This window comes from Microcaecilia unicolor, chromosome 8, assembly GCF_901765095.1.
Source record: "Microcaecilia unicolor chromosome 8, aMicUni1.1, whole genome shotgun sequence".
NCBI lineage: Eukaryota > Metazoa > Chordata > Amphibia > Gymnophiona > Siphonopidae > Microcaecilia > Microcaecilia unicolor.
In genome coordinates, this window is record NC_044038.1 from 10,920,419 (window position 1) to 10,939,608 (window position 19,190).

Genomic DNA, 19,190 nt, shown 5'->3' on the forward strand with positions numbered 1-19,190 from the left:
TCATAAGTCAGGAGGGGCCAAAAAGCGAGACCAGGTGCAAAAAAAATGTTACTCGTTGGTGGGAATAATCCTGACTTAAGCCAAGTAGTTGAGTGAGTAGTAACATGGTAATTGATGGCAGATAAAGACCTGAACAGTCCATCCAGTCTGCCCAACATGATAAATTAATTTTACAAGGTATGTGATACTTTATATGTATAACTGAGTTTGATTTGTCCTTGCCATTCTCAGGGCACAGACCGTAGAAGTCTGCCCAGCACTCTTGTACTAAAAGTTCTGAAGATTCTGGAATCCTAAAGAGTTACAAGATTCCGGAATCCCAATTAGTAGCAACATTCCATGTAGAACCCCAAAGAGTAACAAAGTAAATGATGGCAGATAAAGACCTGTACGGTCCATCTAGTGTGTTCAACAAGATAAACTCATTTTACATGGTATGTGATACTTTATATGTATAACTGAGTTTGATTTGCCCTTGCCTTTCTCAGGGCACAGACTGTAGAAGTCTCTTGTACTAAAAGTTCTAAAGATTCTGGAATCCTAAAGAGTTACAAGATTCTGGAATCCCAATTAGTAGCAACATTCCATGTAGAACCCCAAAGAGTAATGTGAGTAACATAGTAAATGACAGCAGATAAAGACCTGTACGGTCCATCCAGTGTGTTCAACAAGATAAACTCATTTTACATGGTATGTGATACTTTGTACCCGAGTTTGATTTGTCCTTGCCATTCTCAGGGCACAGACCGTAGAAGTCTGCCCAGCACCAGTTTTGCTTCCCAATTACTGGCGTCGCCACCTAATCTCCGCTAAGATTCCGTGGATCCATTCCTCCTAAACAGGATTCCTTTGTGTTTATCCCACGCATGTTTGAATTCCATTACGGTTTTCATCTCCACCACTTCCCGAGGGAGGGCATTCCTTGTATCCACCACCCTCTCCGTGAAAAAATACTTCCTGACATTACCCCCCCCCCCCCCTTCAACCTCAATTCATGTCCTCTGGTTCTACTTCCTTCCCGTCTCCGGAAAAGGTTCATTTGCGGATTAATTTCAAATATTTGAACGTCTGTATCATGTCACCCCTGTTTCTCCTTTCCTCCAAGGTATACATGTTCAGGTGAGTTGACTTTTAATACAGGGTTATACTGTGCAACCTCAGGGTGAAATCTATGAGACGGGAATTACACTAAAAAGAGGGGAGATGGGGTGACCCTAAATCTTCCTGTGCAGACTGGATGGGTTCCGACGGTCTCTATCCGTCATGATTTACTCGGTTACTGTATGTGTTAGACTGTGCCTGCCCTGTTTTCTTGGACCAACCTGTCCGCTCTGCTGCGGACCTGCAGTCTTCTGTCCTGCGTACTTTGTACAGCTTGCTTTGTATCTCCTGTCTCTTGCATGTTGTAGCACTGAAGTATTCTTGGGTCAGTGCAGAAAGCCGCATGTTAGATCCGCTGACCCCATGGCTTCTAACAAGAACTTTCCGCAAAAAAATTGCTTCTGGGAATCGGTATTCAGTAAGCATGCAAATTATTGCTGTGTTAAATTGTGGCTTGCAGCTCATTGCAAAATGTCCCCCTTTCTTGTCAGTGTGTGTGAGCTGTGATTGGGAGCATTTTTATTGCATGCACAGAAATGCCCTCTAAGGTGCCCCATTGCTCTCCTGAGACGTCCGGGGGACCAGTCTACTAAAAATACTGGCTCCTCCTACATCCCAATGGCATGAATCTCTATGGATTTTTTGTTTCCGAAAATGGACCAAAAAAACCCCAAAACGTCCAAAGCACAAAACCTTGTTCGAAACAGTATTTACAAAAAAAAAAAAAAAAATTGACATTTTTCTTTTTCGAAAGTGAACTTCTTTCCTATTTGGATTTTGGACGTTTTGCGCAGAACGTCCAAAGTTGCACTTACACGTCATATCAAAAATACCCTTCTTTATTTCTCTACACCCATTAAAAAAAAATAAAAGCAATTTTTCTCTTGCACTTGATCTTTCCAAAGAGAGGACGGGGAGGTGGGGCTAAATGGCATGAGAGATTGCACATCAACCCAGGGAAACGAGGGGATGACGAATGCTATCGCCACCCCCAAAGATTCAGACCGTCACCTTTCAGCGTGGTCTCTGGGATGCTTTGGACTGCCACTGACTGTCCACTCATTCCACGTCCAGGCCCTGTTGCTTCCTTTTCTTTTTCTTGGAGGTGAACGACCTCGTTGTGGCAGGAAATGGAATTGAGAACGATACAGAGCCGCTGAGGTCTCTTCCTCCTGCTAAGAGCCTTTGGCAGGACTCGTGTGAGTTCAGCTTCTGTTCAACCAGGGTGGGGAGCTCTCTGCTTTTCCAGGAAGCTGTATAAATAGAAGGTGGAAATGATTAGACCACATTTTGTGCCAGTTTTGTTTTACATATGCTTTGCTTTGAGGACATGTAAAGTGTTGCGTCCAAAACTGGTGTACACACTGAGCAGGGGAAGAGGAGTTGGGGTGGGGGATGGGGCAATACTCCTAGAAGGTCTGACCTCCTATGTGCCACTTAAAAAAAAATCATTAAAAAGCGTGTTTTGAGAGGAAACATGGTACAATGGAGATTGCTGAGTGTTTAGATAAATAATGATCAGACTTAAGCCATTTACGTTTACAAGTTGGGGAAATGAACGTTAGAGAAATGTCTTCTCATTTGTTATCTTGTCTTATGCTTCATGTTTGAAGTGTAATATTGTTGTGCTTTGGGAACTTAAAGATTGGGGTTTAAAGGAGGAATTGTAGGTTAGTGTTTAGGCAAAATAAAAATCTCCATAGTTTTTTCCACTTAGTTTTAAAAATTTGTACCACAGCATTAACAGATAGAATCTAGCAGGCACTGCAGGGTACAAATTATATCGTAGTAATAAGGTGGATCAAATTGGTGGAGGGGTAGCATTGTATTTTAATGAGAGTCTTGAATCAAATAGATTGAAAATTCTGCAGGAAACAAAACACTTCTTGGAATCACTGTGGATTGAAATTCCATGTGTAAAGGGGAAAAGGATAGTAGTTGGAAAGGCGTGGCTCCGGCGTGGAATGGGCAGTTTGTGGGGGGCGTTTCTAAAATCTATGCATGTGCTTATAGAATACGCCCGGTCTGCACATAATTTAGATGTCTGCATTAACACCAAGTTTTACTTTGCGTAACTGCCCACGACTAAATTTGGTCACACAGATGGGCGCTCAGCGCGTTCTGTAAACTGCACAGAAATGTAGGCTTATTCTATAAAGTACACCTAAATTTAGGCGTCCATTATAGAACACACCTGGGCGTATTTCATTTTGGCGTAATATATAGAATCTAGTCCTAAATGTGCAAAAGAACAGTGCGACTCTAACCTCGCACGGTTAATCAGCGTGAGTGTGTAGCGTCGGTAGCAGAACAGGGTGGGCCACCGGGGCTGTAGGTTGACCAGATTTTCAGCCGCACAGTGATGCCAACAAGAGAGCTGTTGGGGCAGGATGGGTTGGTTAGCCTTCCTCTCCACTGCCTCTGGCACAGGGCCGCCGAGAGACAAGGCCGGGCCCGGGGCAAGGCCGCCCCGCCTCTGCTCCCCCTGCCTCTGCAGTCCGCGGTCTCACCTGCCTGCCTCCACGGCTCCGGTCCCCCTGCATTCAAAGCGGCAGTCGCCGATCGCCTCTCTTCTGGCCTTCCTTCCCTGTGTCCCGCCCTCGTCTGATGTAACTTCCGGTTTCCGCGAGGGCAGGACACAGGGAGGGAAGGTCCGAAGGGAGGCGATCTGTGACTGCCGCTTCAAATGCAGGGGGCCCGGAGCCGAGGAGGCAGGCAGGTGAGACCGTGGACTGCAGCGCCAGCGGCCTGACCCCGGCGCCAGGCCCCCCTTGGAGGCCTGGGCCCGGGGAATTTTGCCCCCCCGCCCCCCCTCTCGGTGGCCCTGCTCTGGTACATCGCACATCTTTCAGGTCTAGTTACGCTGCAGTTTCTATGATTGAATACTTGAAATGATTAGATGCTGTTAGACATCTATAAGGAAAATTAACTATCTGTATGGCGAGGGCTGAAGCCTCTTAGTATAAAGAGATTTTTTTTCCTTCTGTCTTGCACAGATATAGAAACCTGGGAAACCCAGATTTCTTCCAGATAAAGGTAAAACTTTATGCGAAAAATTCTGCCCTCGTGCCCTTTGTGTTTGAACAGGATAAGAAATACTGCTTGATGCAGTAACTCATGCATATCCCGTCAACGCTGTAGCGCATCAGTAAGACGACCCCTTAGTTGCGGTGTTGGTCCTGGCAAGGATGTGTATAGTGAGGCTTGTCTCATCCAGTGCAGTCAGTCCTGAGCAGCTGCAGTAAAATCATCCAAGCAGGGGTGGAGCCATTTTGCTTCGGCCTTGATTTGCCTGTGCTGGATCCAGGAGCGTAGCCAGGCACCCAATTTTGGGTGGGCCTGGGTCTTTTCCCCACAAGTGATTTGGTCTTTCCCTCTTTCACCTGCATACCATATGGTCTGTCACCCTGCCCCCCCCCCCCTCCTAGGGTCTCTGGCGTCCCCCCTGCAGACGATGAGTTGGCGCGTGCGTGCCCCCCCTCCGGCACCCGTGCGCCCCCGCCCCCCCAGCATCTCCTTTCTCTCTTCTCCCACCCTGCCCCTGTCCAGTGATTCTCCTTCGCCCGAATCGCCCCCATCCCCCGCCGCCCTTGCTGCTTTAAATCTTTAATTTACCTCCGTTCCAGCAGCCGCGTCATTTGAAAGCCCTGCCCCGTCTCTAGCTTTCCCTCCCTTCGTGAGTTCATTCTGCAGTCCCGCCCTCGAGGAAATGACGTCAGAAGGCGGGACTGCGGAACGAACTCATGAAGGGAGGGAAGGCTAGAGACGGGGCAGGGCTTTCAAATGATGCGGCTGCTGGAATGGAGGTAAATTAAAGATTTAAAGCACCAAGGGTGGCGCGGTATGGTGGCGCAGCACCGCCTTAGAAGGCAGGCGCCCCCTGCAGCGCTTATCCCGCTTACTGGGTTTGACCGGCCCCCCCCCCCCCCCCCCAGCATACCTTTTAAATAGCAGATTTTCACAGGTAGCGAGCAGCGACTAATACACACTGCTCATGTTGGCCCCACACCCTTCCCTCTGATGCAACTTCCTGTTTCCGCATAGGCGGGAATACATCGGAGGAAAGGCTGCGGGGCCGGTGTGAACAGTATGTATCAGTCGCTGCTCACGGCAGGCGATGATCTGCTATTTCCAAGGTACGCAGGAGAGACAGTCGTTGGGAGTTTTTGGCTGGTGGGGCTTCTTGGGGAACCCTGCCAGCCACATCATGGGTGGGCCTGGGCCCACCCGGGCCCACCCTTGGTTATGCCACTGGCTGGATTTTACTTGGAGCACTTTTTATAACCTTCCAGCCAGGTGGTTGATGCTGTTGAGTAACTTGGTAGTCACGATCAGTAGCGTAGCCGATTTAGGGCAGGACTGAGATCAGAACGGCTGGGCCAAAACTTTCACGACCGCTGCTGCCCTGCCCAAAGCAAAACCCAAATTTAACGCCCTCCTCCTTCCCATCCTCCCAAAGTAAATGAAACACCTGTGCTGGCAGGAATCCCCAAGCCCCGCCAGCCGAAGACCTCCTTCCCAACAAACACGCTTACATACTTCTTGGGCGGCCGCCCGAACCTCTGCTGCCACACACTGGCCTCTGCCTCAGTTTCGCACATGTGTGAAAACTGAGCATGCGCATGGTGGAGGGGCCTGCGTCTGGCAGCAGCGGCTCGGGGATAATGCTGGTGGCCGCCCGAGAAGTAAGCTCATTTGGTGGGAAGGAGGTCTCTTGGGCTATGGGTGGGCCTCGGCCCACCCATGGCTATGCCGCTGTTCAATAGACATGACCCAGCCAGCGGAGGAGTCTTTTCTTCTAGTAGTCAAATGGCAAGGGGCTGAGATTCATTTGCAAGCGCATGTCATCTGGACCATGGCAGCTTGTGCAAGTTTGCACCTAGCAGTGTCCATGTTTCTGAGTACTACTGCTACTACTATTTAGCATTTCTATAGCGCTACAAGGCGTACGCAGCGCTGCACAAACTTAGAAGAAAGACAGTCCCTGCTCAAAGAGCTTACAATCTAATAGACAAAAAATAGATAAAGTAAGCAAATCAAATCAATTAATGTGAACGGGAAGGAAGAGAGGAGGGTAGGTGGAGGCGAGTGGTTACAAGTGGTTACGAGTCAAAAGCAATGTTAAAGAGGTGGGCTTTCAGTCTAGATTTAAAGGTGGCCAAGGATGGGGCAGGACGTAGGGGCTCAGGAAGTTTATTCCAGGCGTAGGGTGCAGCGAGACAAAAGGCGCAAAGTCTACTACTATTGGAGATTCTAGATGGAATGTTGCTACTATTTGAGATTCTACATGGAATGTTGCTACTACTACTACTATTTAGCATTTCTATAGCGCTACAAGGCGTACGCAGCGCTGCACAAACATAGAAGAAAGACAGTCCCTGCTCAAAGAGCTTACAGTCTAATAGACAAAAAATAAAGTAATCAAATCAATTAATGTGTACAGGAAGGAGGAGAGGAGGGTAGGTGGAGGCGACTGGTTATGAGTCAAAAGCAATGTTAAAGAGGTGGGCTTTCAGTCTAGATTTAAAGGTGGCCAAGGATGGGGCAAGACGTAGGGGCTCAGGAAGTTTATTCCAGGCGTAGGGTGCAGCGAGACAGAAGGTGACCCTCGGGGAGGAATGCTGGCTTCGGCCTAACCCCTCAGGCACACACAATGACCGACGTGACCTGTAGCAGTAAAATATTTCATCTTGGTCTTCAGAGTAACACTGCTGCTCATTTCTTAGGTGCCATTTTAGATTAGAAAAGGCTGCTTGGCTTGGGTGCTACCAGTTCTGGCTGCAACTTTTAGACCCTGAGCCAGCCTCCTGGTGTCTCTAGCGTCTGGGGTAGTGGCCACCTGGAAACGTGGTGTCTGTGGTCAGAGGCTGCCAGCTACACTGGTTGGCATGTGGCCAAGAAAATGGTTGGTGTCTGCTGAGCAGCGTAAAACTTATTGGCATGTATCCACATGGAGGCTCGTAGAAGAAGCAGTTGCTGCAGTGATGATATTTAGTCAAGATCGGGAGGCGGGGCTGGTGGATAGGGCTGGGCAGACTTATACGGTCTGTGCCAGAGCCGGTGGTTGGGAGGCGGGGCTGGTGGTTGGGAGGCGGAGATAGTGCTGGGCAGGCTTATATGGTCTGTGCCAGAGCCGGTGGTTGGGAGGCGGGACTGGTGGTTGGGAGGCGGGGATAGTGCTGGGCAGGCTTATACGGTCTGTGCCAGAGCCGGTGGTGGGAGGCGGGACTGGTGGTTGGGAGGCGGGGATAGAGCTGGGCAGACTTATACGGTCTGTGCCAGAGCCGGTGGTGGGAGGCGGACTGGTGGTTGGGAGGCGGGGCTAGTGCTGGGCAGACTTCTACGGTCTGTGCCCTGAAAATGGCAGATACAAATCAACGTAAGGTATACACAAAAAGTAGCACATATGAGTTATCTTGTTGGGCAGACTGGATGGACTGTGCAGGTCTTTTTCTGCCGTCATCTACTATGTTACTATCTAAATAAATAATATGGATTGTGGTGTGTGTGCTAAACCTGATCATTGACTGGGCCTCTCCTATTATCTCCTTCTTCCCGGGGAGAATCTGCTGCCTCAGAATGTGGAAGACCTGAGCTGGGCATTGAACCCAGAGCCCTCCATATTCTAGTGAGCAGCTGCCCCACTTCTCAGCTTATTTTATTTTCATGGATAATAAATCTCTAGATGCCTTTTACCCTCTAGTCAGCCCTTGGTACTTTGCATTGGTCCAGCTGCCCTGGCTTTCAGCTGGGGGAAGGAAGAGGCTCCTTTTTTTAGGCTGTGCCATAAATCAGTATTGGAGAAAATGGAATAGCAGAGATCACGTCAGCCCAGAGAAACAACCCTGGGCACCCCCCCCCCCCCCTTTAAAGTTGCTCAAGGACATTGCTTTTCAGGCCATATTTGCAGAATCCCGGTTGTGTGCAAGCTTATTGTGAAGTGTAATCTGTTTGGGGTGAGAGTCCAATCTGGCCACGTAATCGTAGTTCCCTGGTTACCTCACTGCAACATTTATAAGCCTCACATTCTCTCTGCATTAGATAATTCTAACCAGAAGAGAGAGCACTGTGTAAGCACCTATTTTCATTACATAGCAGCATTAACATCAGTTGGCTTATGCACGAAATCCCTTCAGGTGCTTCCAGACCAGTGACTGAGGTTTCTTTCTAACCCTTGAGAACTTGGCTTAGCTAAAGTAGTTTTTGATAACACGAAATTTCCTAGTATTTTCTGCCTGGATTCTTGCTGTCTAGCATTAATGGCTTTTCCAGCACAGTGCTGGTATGATTCATGTCTGTGCTCCTTCTGGAATTCTTCCCTGCTCATTGGAGGTCCAGCAGTGTTGGCAGATATATTTTATCATTTATTTTTATACATTGGTTAAAATGTATCATAATGTGCAATCAATAATTGCAAAAAAGTATGATGATTTTCTACTGCCTCTAGCTTGTTTCTGTAGGACTCTTTTTTTTTTTTTTTTTTTTTTTTTCTTGGTTGCAGCATAGTAAAATTGAGGAATTTAATGTAGTTTTGTAACTGAGGTCATTGGACTGGCCCACTGTGTTCCGCTTTGCAGGAGGATTCTAAAACCCAGGGTAAGTAGAGGATTGCCCTGAGCTGGTGCAACGGTAGTGAGTTCCCTAGGCCAATCTTTCAGCCCCCTCCCCCTCAGATTTTGATTACTGAACTCCATGATTGGTGAACATTTTCTGTAAGTGCATGTTACATCAGTGGTTCTCAACCCAGTCCTCAGGGCACACCCAGCCAGTTGGGTTTTCAGGATATCTACAATGAATATGCATCAGAGAGATTTGCATGCATAATCTGTCTCATGCATATTTATTGTAGATATCCTAAGTAGAGAGGTATGGTAGCAGTGTTAGTCCACTCTTAAAGGTTATCAATAGAAATCAATCAAAATAAAACATGGAAAAGAAAATAAGATGATACCTTTTTTATTGGACATAACTTAATAGATTTCTTGATTAGCTTTCGAAGGTTGCCCTTCTTCGTCAGATCGGAAATAAGCAAATGTGCTAGCTGACAGTGTATATAAGTGAAAACATTCAAGCATTACTATGACAGTAGAATAGATACCATTGGAGATTCTACATGGAATGTTGCTACTATTGGAGATTCTACATGGAATGTTGCTATTCCACTAGCAACATTCCATGTAGAAGGCTGCGCAGGCTTCTGTTTCTGTGAGTCTGACGTCCTGCACGTATGTGCAGGACGTCAGACTCACAGAAGCAGAAGCCTGCGCGGCCACATTGGTGATCTACAAGGGCCGACTTCTACATGGAATGTTGCTAGTGGAATAGCAACATTCCATGTAGAATCTATAGAAATCAAACAAAATAAAACATGGAAAAGAAAATAAGATGATACCTTTTTTATTGGACATAACTTAATAAAAAAGGTATCATCTTATTTTCTTTTCCATGTTTTATTTTGTTTGATTTCTATTGATAACCTTGTAGATATCCTGAAACTCAACTGGCTGGTTAAAGCATGTTCTGGGCTGTGGGATTTTTTTTTTTGTTTGAGTTTAAGTGGCTGTCAGCCCCTATTGTTTTCCTTTCTGCAGCTACTCTTTACTCCCCAACCCCTTCCCTAGGTGGCTACCTAGTCCACCCGCTTTGCAACTGGTGGTGGTGGGGGGGGGGGGGTGTGCACATCCAGGGCACTTGCTCTGGGTCTGCAGACCTGTTGGTGCAGGCATTGGGGCTTGCTTCTGATTTTCTGCCCCGGGCCGCAGCATATGTTGCAGCAGGGGCCCCCAACTCCAGTTTTGCGTACAGCTTAATTCCAGGCTTTTAGTTTCACCACCAGGGCCGAGGGGCGGGGCAGTGCGAGACTCCTCCTCCGGGGCTGGCCCCTCCCCGCTTTCATGTATGATGACGTTACGGGGAACTCGGGCCAGCGGCTGGTGCGTGGGGGTAAGGGGCGCGCGCTGCTCAGCCGGAGGGGGAGGGGAATAAAACCGGTGGACGGTCGGGCACCGCAATGTTTACCGACGGACGGACCGTCATGCATTCTCTTTAACGCAAGCTCCGCCAGCGGTCTACTCCTGCCTGATCCGTGCAACTTCCCCTTCGAGGCGTGCCGCTTCTGGGAAACCATGGACAAGAAGCAAGGTAGATGTTGCAATGTTAAAAGTATGCGTGCTTACCTTAGGCGCAGATTGCACAAAAAAAAAATATTTAAAAGGAGTCGAAATTCTGTTTCTCTTAGGCGCCGATTAGTCTGTAAACTTTGGCGAAGCTGGTAAAGTGCAAAGTGTTGTCAGTGATTTTTTTTTTTTTTTGCAGTCGCAGACCATGCACCTCCCTTTTTTTTGTAATCATCTTTTGTTTTTTTTTTGCATTTAATGAATTTTGCATGAATAGTAGTAAATTTGTGTCGTGCAGAAGGCGAGGGGTGGAAGTTTGCAGCAGTTTTTCTTTTGCGCATGCGTGTCATTAATTTCCAAGTTAAATGACATTTGGAAGGCTTATAGGTTGTAGGCAATAGCTTTACGATTTTCTTCACAGATTTTGCCAACAACGAAAAAAAAAAGGGGGGGGGGTGTTTGCAAGGAAAAAAAAAAAAGAGTACTGTGTGCACCCGAGTGTGCAGAATGAATTTGTGTAAAGCCTTGTGCCTCTAGCTGGCTCTGCTGAGTAAAGAAAGACACTTAACACCATCAGGTCAGCTGAGTTAGAGGGAAAGGAATGTTTTCATGCTGTACTATGAAACGGGCTTCCTGTGAAATTTAGCTTTTTTTTTTAATGCTGGCTGGGGCACCCTTTCTTACAGCTGTGTTGGATTTTAAGGAGATCCTCTGCTTCTGCTTGTAACTCTAAAATTAAGACTCCTAGTTGGCGGATTTTCTTTTTGCTATGGAAACCCTTGGGCAGGTGGGTTGGAAACAGTTTTCAGAGGGTGCTCTGGATTTATTTATAGACGTATCGGCCAAAGGGCAAAGACAAAAGACTAAGACTAGTGCAGGAGTAGCCAAATGGTTAGTGCAGCGGACCTTGCGCCTGGCGACTTGGGTTCATATAGTAACATAGTAAATGACAGCAGATACATCCAGTCTGCCCCCCAAAATAAACTCATTTTACATGGTATGTGATACTTTATATATATATATCACTAGCCGTTAAGCCCGGAACAACGGGCTAGTTTTTTGTTTTCCTATGGCCTCCCCCCGTCCACCAACCCTGCTCTCTCCCCTGCCCTCCCCCCATGTCCAGCAACCCTCCTCCCCCCTCCCATCTGCTCCATCCACCCGTGTCCATCAACTGTTCTCTCCCCTACCCTCCATCCTCGGGCTCCCATCCACCGCGATTGTGACCTTCTATGCTCTGCCGCCCCCGCCACCGCCATTTTGGCGTTGCCCCCCCTCTTTCCACCGTCCTCGTGTCGTCAGTTCTCCATCGCTGTGTCTGTTTCCCCTCAGTTCCGCCCCCTCCTTCCCTCCCTGCTCCCTCCTCCCTCCTCCTCTGATTTCCACGCCCATGTCCAAGCTCTCCTCCCTATTGGGCTGTACTGCTGGTGAAGGCGGGGCTTGGACTTCTACACACTCATTGTTCCGACTCTACTGCGCATTTGCAGATGAGTCGGTCACTTGCTGTTTATATGTTTGAGATATATATATCTGAGTTTGATTTGTACTTGCCTTTCTCGGGGCATGGACCGTAGAAGTCTGCCCAGCGGGTTCGATTCCCACTGCCGCTCCTTGTGACCTTGGGCAAGTCACTTAACCCTTCATTGCCCCAGGTACAAAAACAGAGGTCGTGAGCCCTCTAGGGACAGAGAAAGTACCAGCATATAATGTGTACAGTACTGCGTAGCGCTATGGAAATGAGTCAGGTACCAAAGACAATTCTGTATAATGTCTGAAATAGATTTTGTCCTTTTGTTCATTACTATTGTGAGGGATATCTTATTTCTAAGCAGTATAATCTCAGCAAAACTGGAATTTTGTCGGTATGTTTCACTGCAGTGATAGCAATTGTTGGAGGGCTCTTCGCTATGGTTGGCTCGACTATTCGCTAAGACTAGGCAGTTGCCTAAGGTGGCAGCCTTGCTAACTCAAGGAAGCAAAAGCAAAATTCTTTTTCCTGTAGGGAGAAAGATTATATGCATACATACAAAGCAAAGCTTAATATTAAAAATGTCAAATTGTGAATTTTTACAGGGTGGCTGTGGGAGGGGGTGGTATCAGGATGATCATAATAGTTTAATTATCAAAATCTCAGGGTTGGGGTGTAAGGCTTGAAGTTTCATCTAGGGTTTCTATACACTAGCCCAGGGTTTGTCTCCTATGCATTTGGAAATCTACTTAGGTAGGAGTCTGGAGCAGAAATCACCAGGGTGGTGATTGCACAAAAAGACAATAAGCCAGTATAGCTAGGATCCTGAATCCTGTGCCATGGCAAAAAAAAAAAAAAAAGTGAGTGAACTGTAGTAGTGTTGTCGTCAGTGGGGACCCAAGCCCTGCCGCTAGGAAAAAAAGCTGCTTTCAAAATATTTGCAGCCTATGATGAGACCCATGCAGCAGAGAGCTGCCTCAACTATCATGCAGATGAATGGGATTGCAGCCCTGCAGTCAGAGCAAAACAAGTGTCCTGACTGTCACACAAGCTGGAAGAACCACTAGAGTTTATTTTCACCTGCAAGGAGCGTGGGCAGTTTTCAATTGCTCCATTAACACAGGCTGCCTCAACTCAGGTTATCCACAGTGAATATGCGTGAGATTGGCATGCACTTCCTTCTTGGTATGCAAATCTATCTCATGTGTACTCATTGTGGATATCCTGAAAATCTGATGCAACTTGGTGTGCCCGAGGACAGGGTTGAGAAGCCCTGCATTAACATATGTACATAAGCCATTATTAAAATGGACTTGGGAAAATCCACTGCTTATTTCTGGGATAAGCAGCATAAAATGTATTGTTGTGTTTTGGGGTATTGCCATGTACTTGTGACCTGGATTGGCCACTGTTGGAAACAGGATACTGGGTTTGATGGACTTTTGGTCTGTCCCAGTATGACAATGCTTATGTGTTTGGGATTCTGAATGGAATCTTGCTACTCTTTGGGGTTCTACATGGAATGTTACTACACTTTGAAATTCTGCATGGAATCTTGTTGTTCTTTACAATTCTAGAATCTTGCTACGTTTTGGGGTTCTACATGGAATGTTGCTACTGTTTGGGTTTCTGCCAGGTCCTTGTGACCTGATTGGCCACTGTTGGAAACAGGATACTGGGATTGATGGACCTTCGGTCTGTCCCACTATGGCAATACTTATGTACTTATATACATTTGTTAATGCATGATATGTAACGTTCTCACATATAGCTAAATTAGTGGTTTTTAATATGAAAACCGAGGAGGAGGATCCAAGATGGCAGTGTAATATGAAGGCTGTGAGGACGCTCTTGTTTTTAGGTATAATTTTCTTCAGGATTATTTGCCGCTTATTGGGAAGAGCATGCCGAAGGGGAAGCCTAGGGGACCCTCTCCTCCCTAAGCTAGATGCCCCAGTATCTCGGCAGACACCGATGTCAGCCTTCTTGGTTTCAACCCCTAGTATCGTGCGCTTCCGGAGCGAGGAAGAGCTCCGGACTAGAGAGCGACTTGTCGCTTAGCCCGACAGGACCTTCTACTCCTCCACTCCCTGCAGCCAGACGAGGCATCGGTACCGAGGAAGTTAGCTGGTGAAACCTCGAAGGTGAGGCGTGCCATGATTGAGGGTGTGACTGCGGGGATTTTAGTGGAAGGAAGCCAGCGGTCTTCTAGTACGGCGAACGACGAGGCAAAGATGGCGGCTTCCTTGGCGGATTATATGCAAGAAGAAGTTATATTATGTGCTTCGGCGATTAAGCCGTTGGTAAGACCGGCAGAAATATCACTGCAAGCGATTTGGACGGCCCTGGAAACCTTACATAAGGTCTGTTCTTCTTTTGTATCTGTTTCTCTAAATGAGTCCAAGCAAGTAAGAGACGTTAAGGAATCTATGGAGACTATATTGACGAAACAAACTGAACGGGAAACGGATTTAAATAAAATTCAAGAAAATCAAGCGCAATTCTCAGGAGAGAGACTACTTATACATCGTAAAGTTGAAAATATTGAGAATAAAAGAAGGAATTTGAATCTCAGACTGTTAAATTTTCCTTAAACACAATTTATATCGCCGAGAGAAATGTTTCATAGATTTTTAAAAGCAAATCTTAAATATACTGAACAATCTCTCCCACCTCTTCAAAATTTATATTATTTACCTATTGCTCAGGATAAACAAAAGAAGCGAGAAGATCCGATTCAATTAGAAACTTCGGTAGAAACTATAAATATTTCATCTTTTTTTAGAGCAATTTAATGAAGAAATAAAAACGAGCAACATTACTTGTTTCGTTTGTTCTACAAGATAAGGAAGCTGTACTGAGGTTACATTTTCAACAGACTCAAATGGAATTTTGGGGGTGGAAAAAATATTTCGATTCTTTTTCCTGATATTTCAAAATGGACCCAGCAAAGGAGAGAGAAATTTCTAGCGATGAAACAAGAAGCAATAGAGTCATTTCGTGTCAAGTGGACCAATTTTAAAGGTCGTCCCCACCTCACCATCTCAGATTTTGATGAAATTTGGTACATAGTTTCTTTATGATAAAAAACTAAGCTGTGCAAAACTTTAGTTCAAAAGACTAAAAATTGGAGGTTCTAGGGGACCTCAAGTAAAGGTTTGCAAAATGTCGCCTGAGCAAAAATGACATTTTGGGCCAACTTCCAGAAGCTGTAAAACTGGACGTTTTAGTAGTACAAGGGGGATATTTGGAGAACCTGCACTACTTTTAGGGCTTAATGAACTGGCAAAACCCCATGTTCCTAGTCCTCTTACTGTTTGAATGATTTAGGCTCAAACTTTGCCAAAAAAAACGGCAAAAATCAATTTACAGCGATGTTGAGGCTGCTGTAGTTTCTAAACTAGTTGGCCTTTCAGGTTGATTTTTGGTAGGTGTACTAAATGCACGGCTGTAATGAGGCATTCCAATTTGCAGCACTTTCCTTCAAGTGGTTGAAAAATTATAAGTGTTCAAAGTTGGTATAAAAAGCATTTTTGCCCATTTTGGGCTATCTTTGATGCCTGTTTTCAGTTACGATTTCCTTGTAAATGTTTATTACTGTTTAAAGACAAGAAGTATGTATTCTACGGTTCTCTTCAGTCGCTGGGTTTTTTTTGGATCTTCAGGGTGATATAGGGGAAGAGCCAAACGTTTTAGAAGGACATTAGAATAAAGGGGTAGACCTACTATTACTTTTCTTATGAACTTAATTACCAACTTCCTTTGGATATGTATAAGATCTAGGATCCTCTATTATGTGGACTAATATCCTGGTATACCTAGTTTAGAAGGTTTTTTTTCCCTTTAAGCTTTTTCATTTATATTGTATGTTTTTTTTGTTTTGTTTTTTTGTTACATTTGTACCCCGCACTTTCCCACTCATGGCAGGCTCAATGCGGCTTACATGGGGCAATAGAGGGTTAAGTGACTTGGCCAGATTCACAAGGAGCTGCCTGTGCCTGAAGTGGGAATCAAACTCAGTTCCTCAGTTCCCCAGGACTAAAGTCCACCACCCTAACCACTAGGGACCTCCTCCACTATTGCTACTATTTGAGATTCTACATGGAATGTTGCTATTCCACTTGCAACATTCCATGTAGAAGTCGGCCCTTGCAGATCACCAATGTGGCCGCGCAGGCTTCTGCTTCTGTGAGTCTGACGTCCTGCCGAAGGGTTAGAGGATCCTTTTTCATGTTTTCCACTCCCTCCCGGGCGTCCGCTCTGTTACAGATCTTAGTATCATCCGCAAAAAGGCAAACTTTACCCTCTAACCCTTCGGCAATGTCACTCACAAACATATTGAACGGATAGATGAAGGGGGAGGGGTGGGGTCCTGCCCTTGATCCGACTTTAATTTCCTTATCTTTTTTTGGATCTCTTTTTATTTATTTAAAACATTTCATACCTTTTTTTTTCCATTTCCACAAAAAGTGTCTAAAACCCCCCCCCCCCCCAGTATAAAATCCTTATGTAACAAATTTGAAGTCCAAACTAAAACCCATAAAAAGCTGAAACTTGCAGCCTCCCTCCATTAACCTTAAGAGTGAAAGCAGCATCCGTCAGCAAATGATCCCCTCCCCCCTTCCTAGCTGCAATTTTATTTAAAAACTGTTTCCCAATTTTCTCCGAAATATTACTGTAATCCTGCTAGAGGCATAGTTTTGGAGCGGGGGGAAGAGCAGTTCTAATGTTGAACTGAAGGACCCCCCCCCGCCCCCCCGGTAAGCAGGTGAACAAATCCCACTCTAGCCTTAGCTTCTCTGGGAATAAATAACCACTGTAAAACGCCGGGTTTGTTTCACCCTTGTCAACAGGAAACTGTGCTCACTTTGGGAGAGATGTAGAAAGCGTTTTTCCCATAGATGTAACATGAGAAAAATCCCCTTCAGTTTATCTGGCCTTGCGGCAGTCGCTCCTTCTCATCCTTTTCACATCAGAAAGACTGAAAACAGATTGCGTTCTGTGAGAACTAGTGACCATTAACTCCCACGCTCATCGGGGATCTGGGTTGAGTAGACGTCTGGTCTGCAGAGCATGGGCCGGTCCTGATTATGTCCAGATGAGGCTTTGCTACGCTTTCTCTGGGTCCACCTGAGATTTAGGGGTCTAGTCATAAAATCCTCTCTTGGTGTACTTTGATATTTCTTTCTTTCTTTTTTTTTAATTCAGCAAGCTTTATTGAGCAAAAACAGAACAATACAAAGGACCCCAGTGCTTTTGAATGGGATTAAAAACTCCAGACTGAGACCCAGTCTTATAATGACCTGGGAATGAGATTAGCATATTTGCCTGTTTCCATGAAGCTTTAGTTCATTTCGTTTTGTTCAGTTATGTAATTGGGGTTGGGCTGTCCACCAGGTGGGACTTGGTGTCTGTCCTCCAGCGTGGCACAATTTGGCGTTTGCATCAATGCTGCAATCATGGCTTCTATAAAAGATCCGTCATGGCCAATGCAGGACCTTGAGCATCCATCTATGCTTAAGGCCTGCTAGGTCCCGCCCACACTGAAACAGGAAGGTTGGGAGGGGGCATACAGACCTTGAGCTCAAGGTCCTGTGCCCGCTATAATGAATCTCCTATAGATACCATGACTGTGGTACTGCCACTGAACACCTTGTGGAGGGAAGTAGGTAAAAGGAGAGTTGCTGGGTACTGGCGGGGCAGGGCAGAAGGAGGGAGCTTGGGAAGAAAAGAAGTCTCGACACCACACCACGGGGAGGGGAGGTGGAGGGGGCAGTGCTGAACTAGGGAAGGGGAGATGCTGGACGTGAGGTGTGGAATGAGGGCCTTGAGCTGCCCCTTTAATGGGTGGGGGCGTCACACAGCTATAAGCTCATTTATCATGTCAACCATCACAAGTCAATGTCCAACGTTCTGTGACCAGAAAACTATGATGCAATATCATACATAGATTCATACATGTAGGGAGTGATTTAATGTGGTTAGGATGTCCAAGTATTTTATAGGCCCCTGTGTATATTTACATGAGCTTGGGAGTAACGCCTCTATTCTATAAAATACGCATGTGCTTCGTGGCTCTTCCTGAGCTCCACCCAGACTCCTCCCCTGAACACGTTCACATTCTGGCCATGAATGTTTTCCAGTTCAACTTTTAAACGCTTATAACTTTCCTTTTCTGTGGATAAAATGGGTTTATAAGATTACACCCTTTTATTTTACGCATGACGTCGCTTGCTGCCGAACAGTAGCGCTGTTTCTTGTTCTCGGTCTGAATAAGGCTTTCTATATGATGCCTCCTTGTCCCCTAGTGAGTGTCGAATGTTGAAATAGTTCTGTCGGGGCAAAATTGGAGCGGAGCTCTTACGGCGCTTCATGTTTCCAGTTGGACGCTGAGGCTCAGTCCTTGGAACCCACTGGTCAGTCTGGTCTTCAGGATGTGTGTGATATAAACATATGAAATATTAAATACTAAGTAAGGTCTTAACTGCTTATTAGCTGAGTAAAAACCACACTGCTTTTTTTTTTGTTTGTTTGTTTAAGAAGCATCTTGGTTTTTAGCCCTTTTAGGGGGTTTTCTGCCATGTTTAGATACTTGGGGAGGGGGCGTGGATTATTTTTTGGGAAACCTTGGAGACAGCGGGGGAGTCTTGAGTGGCAGACGCATTCCCATATTATGTGGACTGCAGTGGTGTCCAGGCTGAGTCCCAAATCCTGTGCCTAAGTGGAGGTGGGCTTCAGAAGGAACCCCCTCCCTGGACCTTAATACCTCTTGGCAGGCCTAGGGGCAACTTCTTCGATCTGTAGAGCTCTTGGCGGGGAACAGCTCCCAGCTCCTCTTCCCGGTATTGTTCTTTCTATCTGATGTTTTTACCAATTAATATTTTATTTCTAGTATGAATTACACTATTTGTATATGACTGAGGCACAGCGGGTTAGAAATAAATTTTATTATTCTGGTCATTGTGAATATTCTGTCCCAAAGAATATTCGAAATCACTGCTAGAAGTCAGTCTGACAAATAAAACGTCACTAGGGATGAAGTCGCTCATCCCTTCAGAAGCAGGTTGGGGGGGTGGTGAGGGTTGGAGGTCAGGGTATTAGAGGCGTGTTCAGTGGAAGGATGTCCAAGGGAGAGAAGTGGTGGTTGAAAGGGGTCCATTTGGCTCGCAGGCCTGGCATTAAGAATAGTGGTTTAAACCATCTGATCAGTGGTGTCCGAGATGATGTAGTGTTGACCTCTTGTTTCCACTGCCTGCCGTCTGGCCCCGTGCCTGTGGTTGAATTTGTCCTTGATAAATTTTTCTTGGCATGTCTGTGTTTTTTAGGAGCAGAGACGTACTTTTCTGTGCTGTCTGGCTGAGAGGCCCCGTGCATTAATGGAGCTTTTCTGAATTAGAGTTAATCAATAGAAATAAAACATGGAAAAGAAAAGAAGATGATACCTTTTTTTATTGGACATAACAATACATTTCTTGATTAGCTTTCGAAGGTTGCCCTTCTTCGTC

General features: G+C 46.0%; 1 protein-coding gene across 2 annotated transcripts in view; it reads left to right on the forward strand.

The window, feature by feature from the left end:
- Positions 1 to 19,190, forward strand: part of MAP2K3 (mitogen-activated protein kinase kinase 3) — a 65,763-nt gene that overhangs the window by 19,522 nt on the left and 27,051 nt on the right. The window contains exon 1 of one of the 2 annotated variants that reach the window (XM_030211030.1): positions 10,062 to 10,242. The exons of the other annotated variant lie outside the window; for it this stretch is intronic. Within the exon in view, the coding sequence (XP_030066890.1) occupies positions 10,227 to 10,242 (16 nt within the window). The 5' untranslated portion in view covers positions 10,062 to 10,226. Of the gene's footprint in view, positions 1 to 10,061; positions 10,243 to 19,190 lie in introns of those variants that run through there. 2 annotated transcript variants of the gene reach the window in all.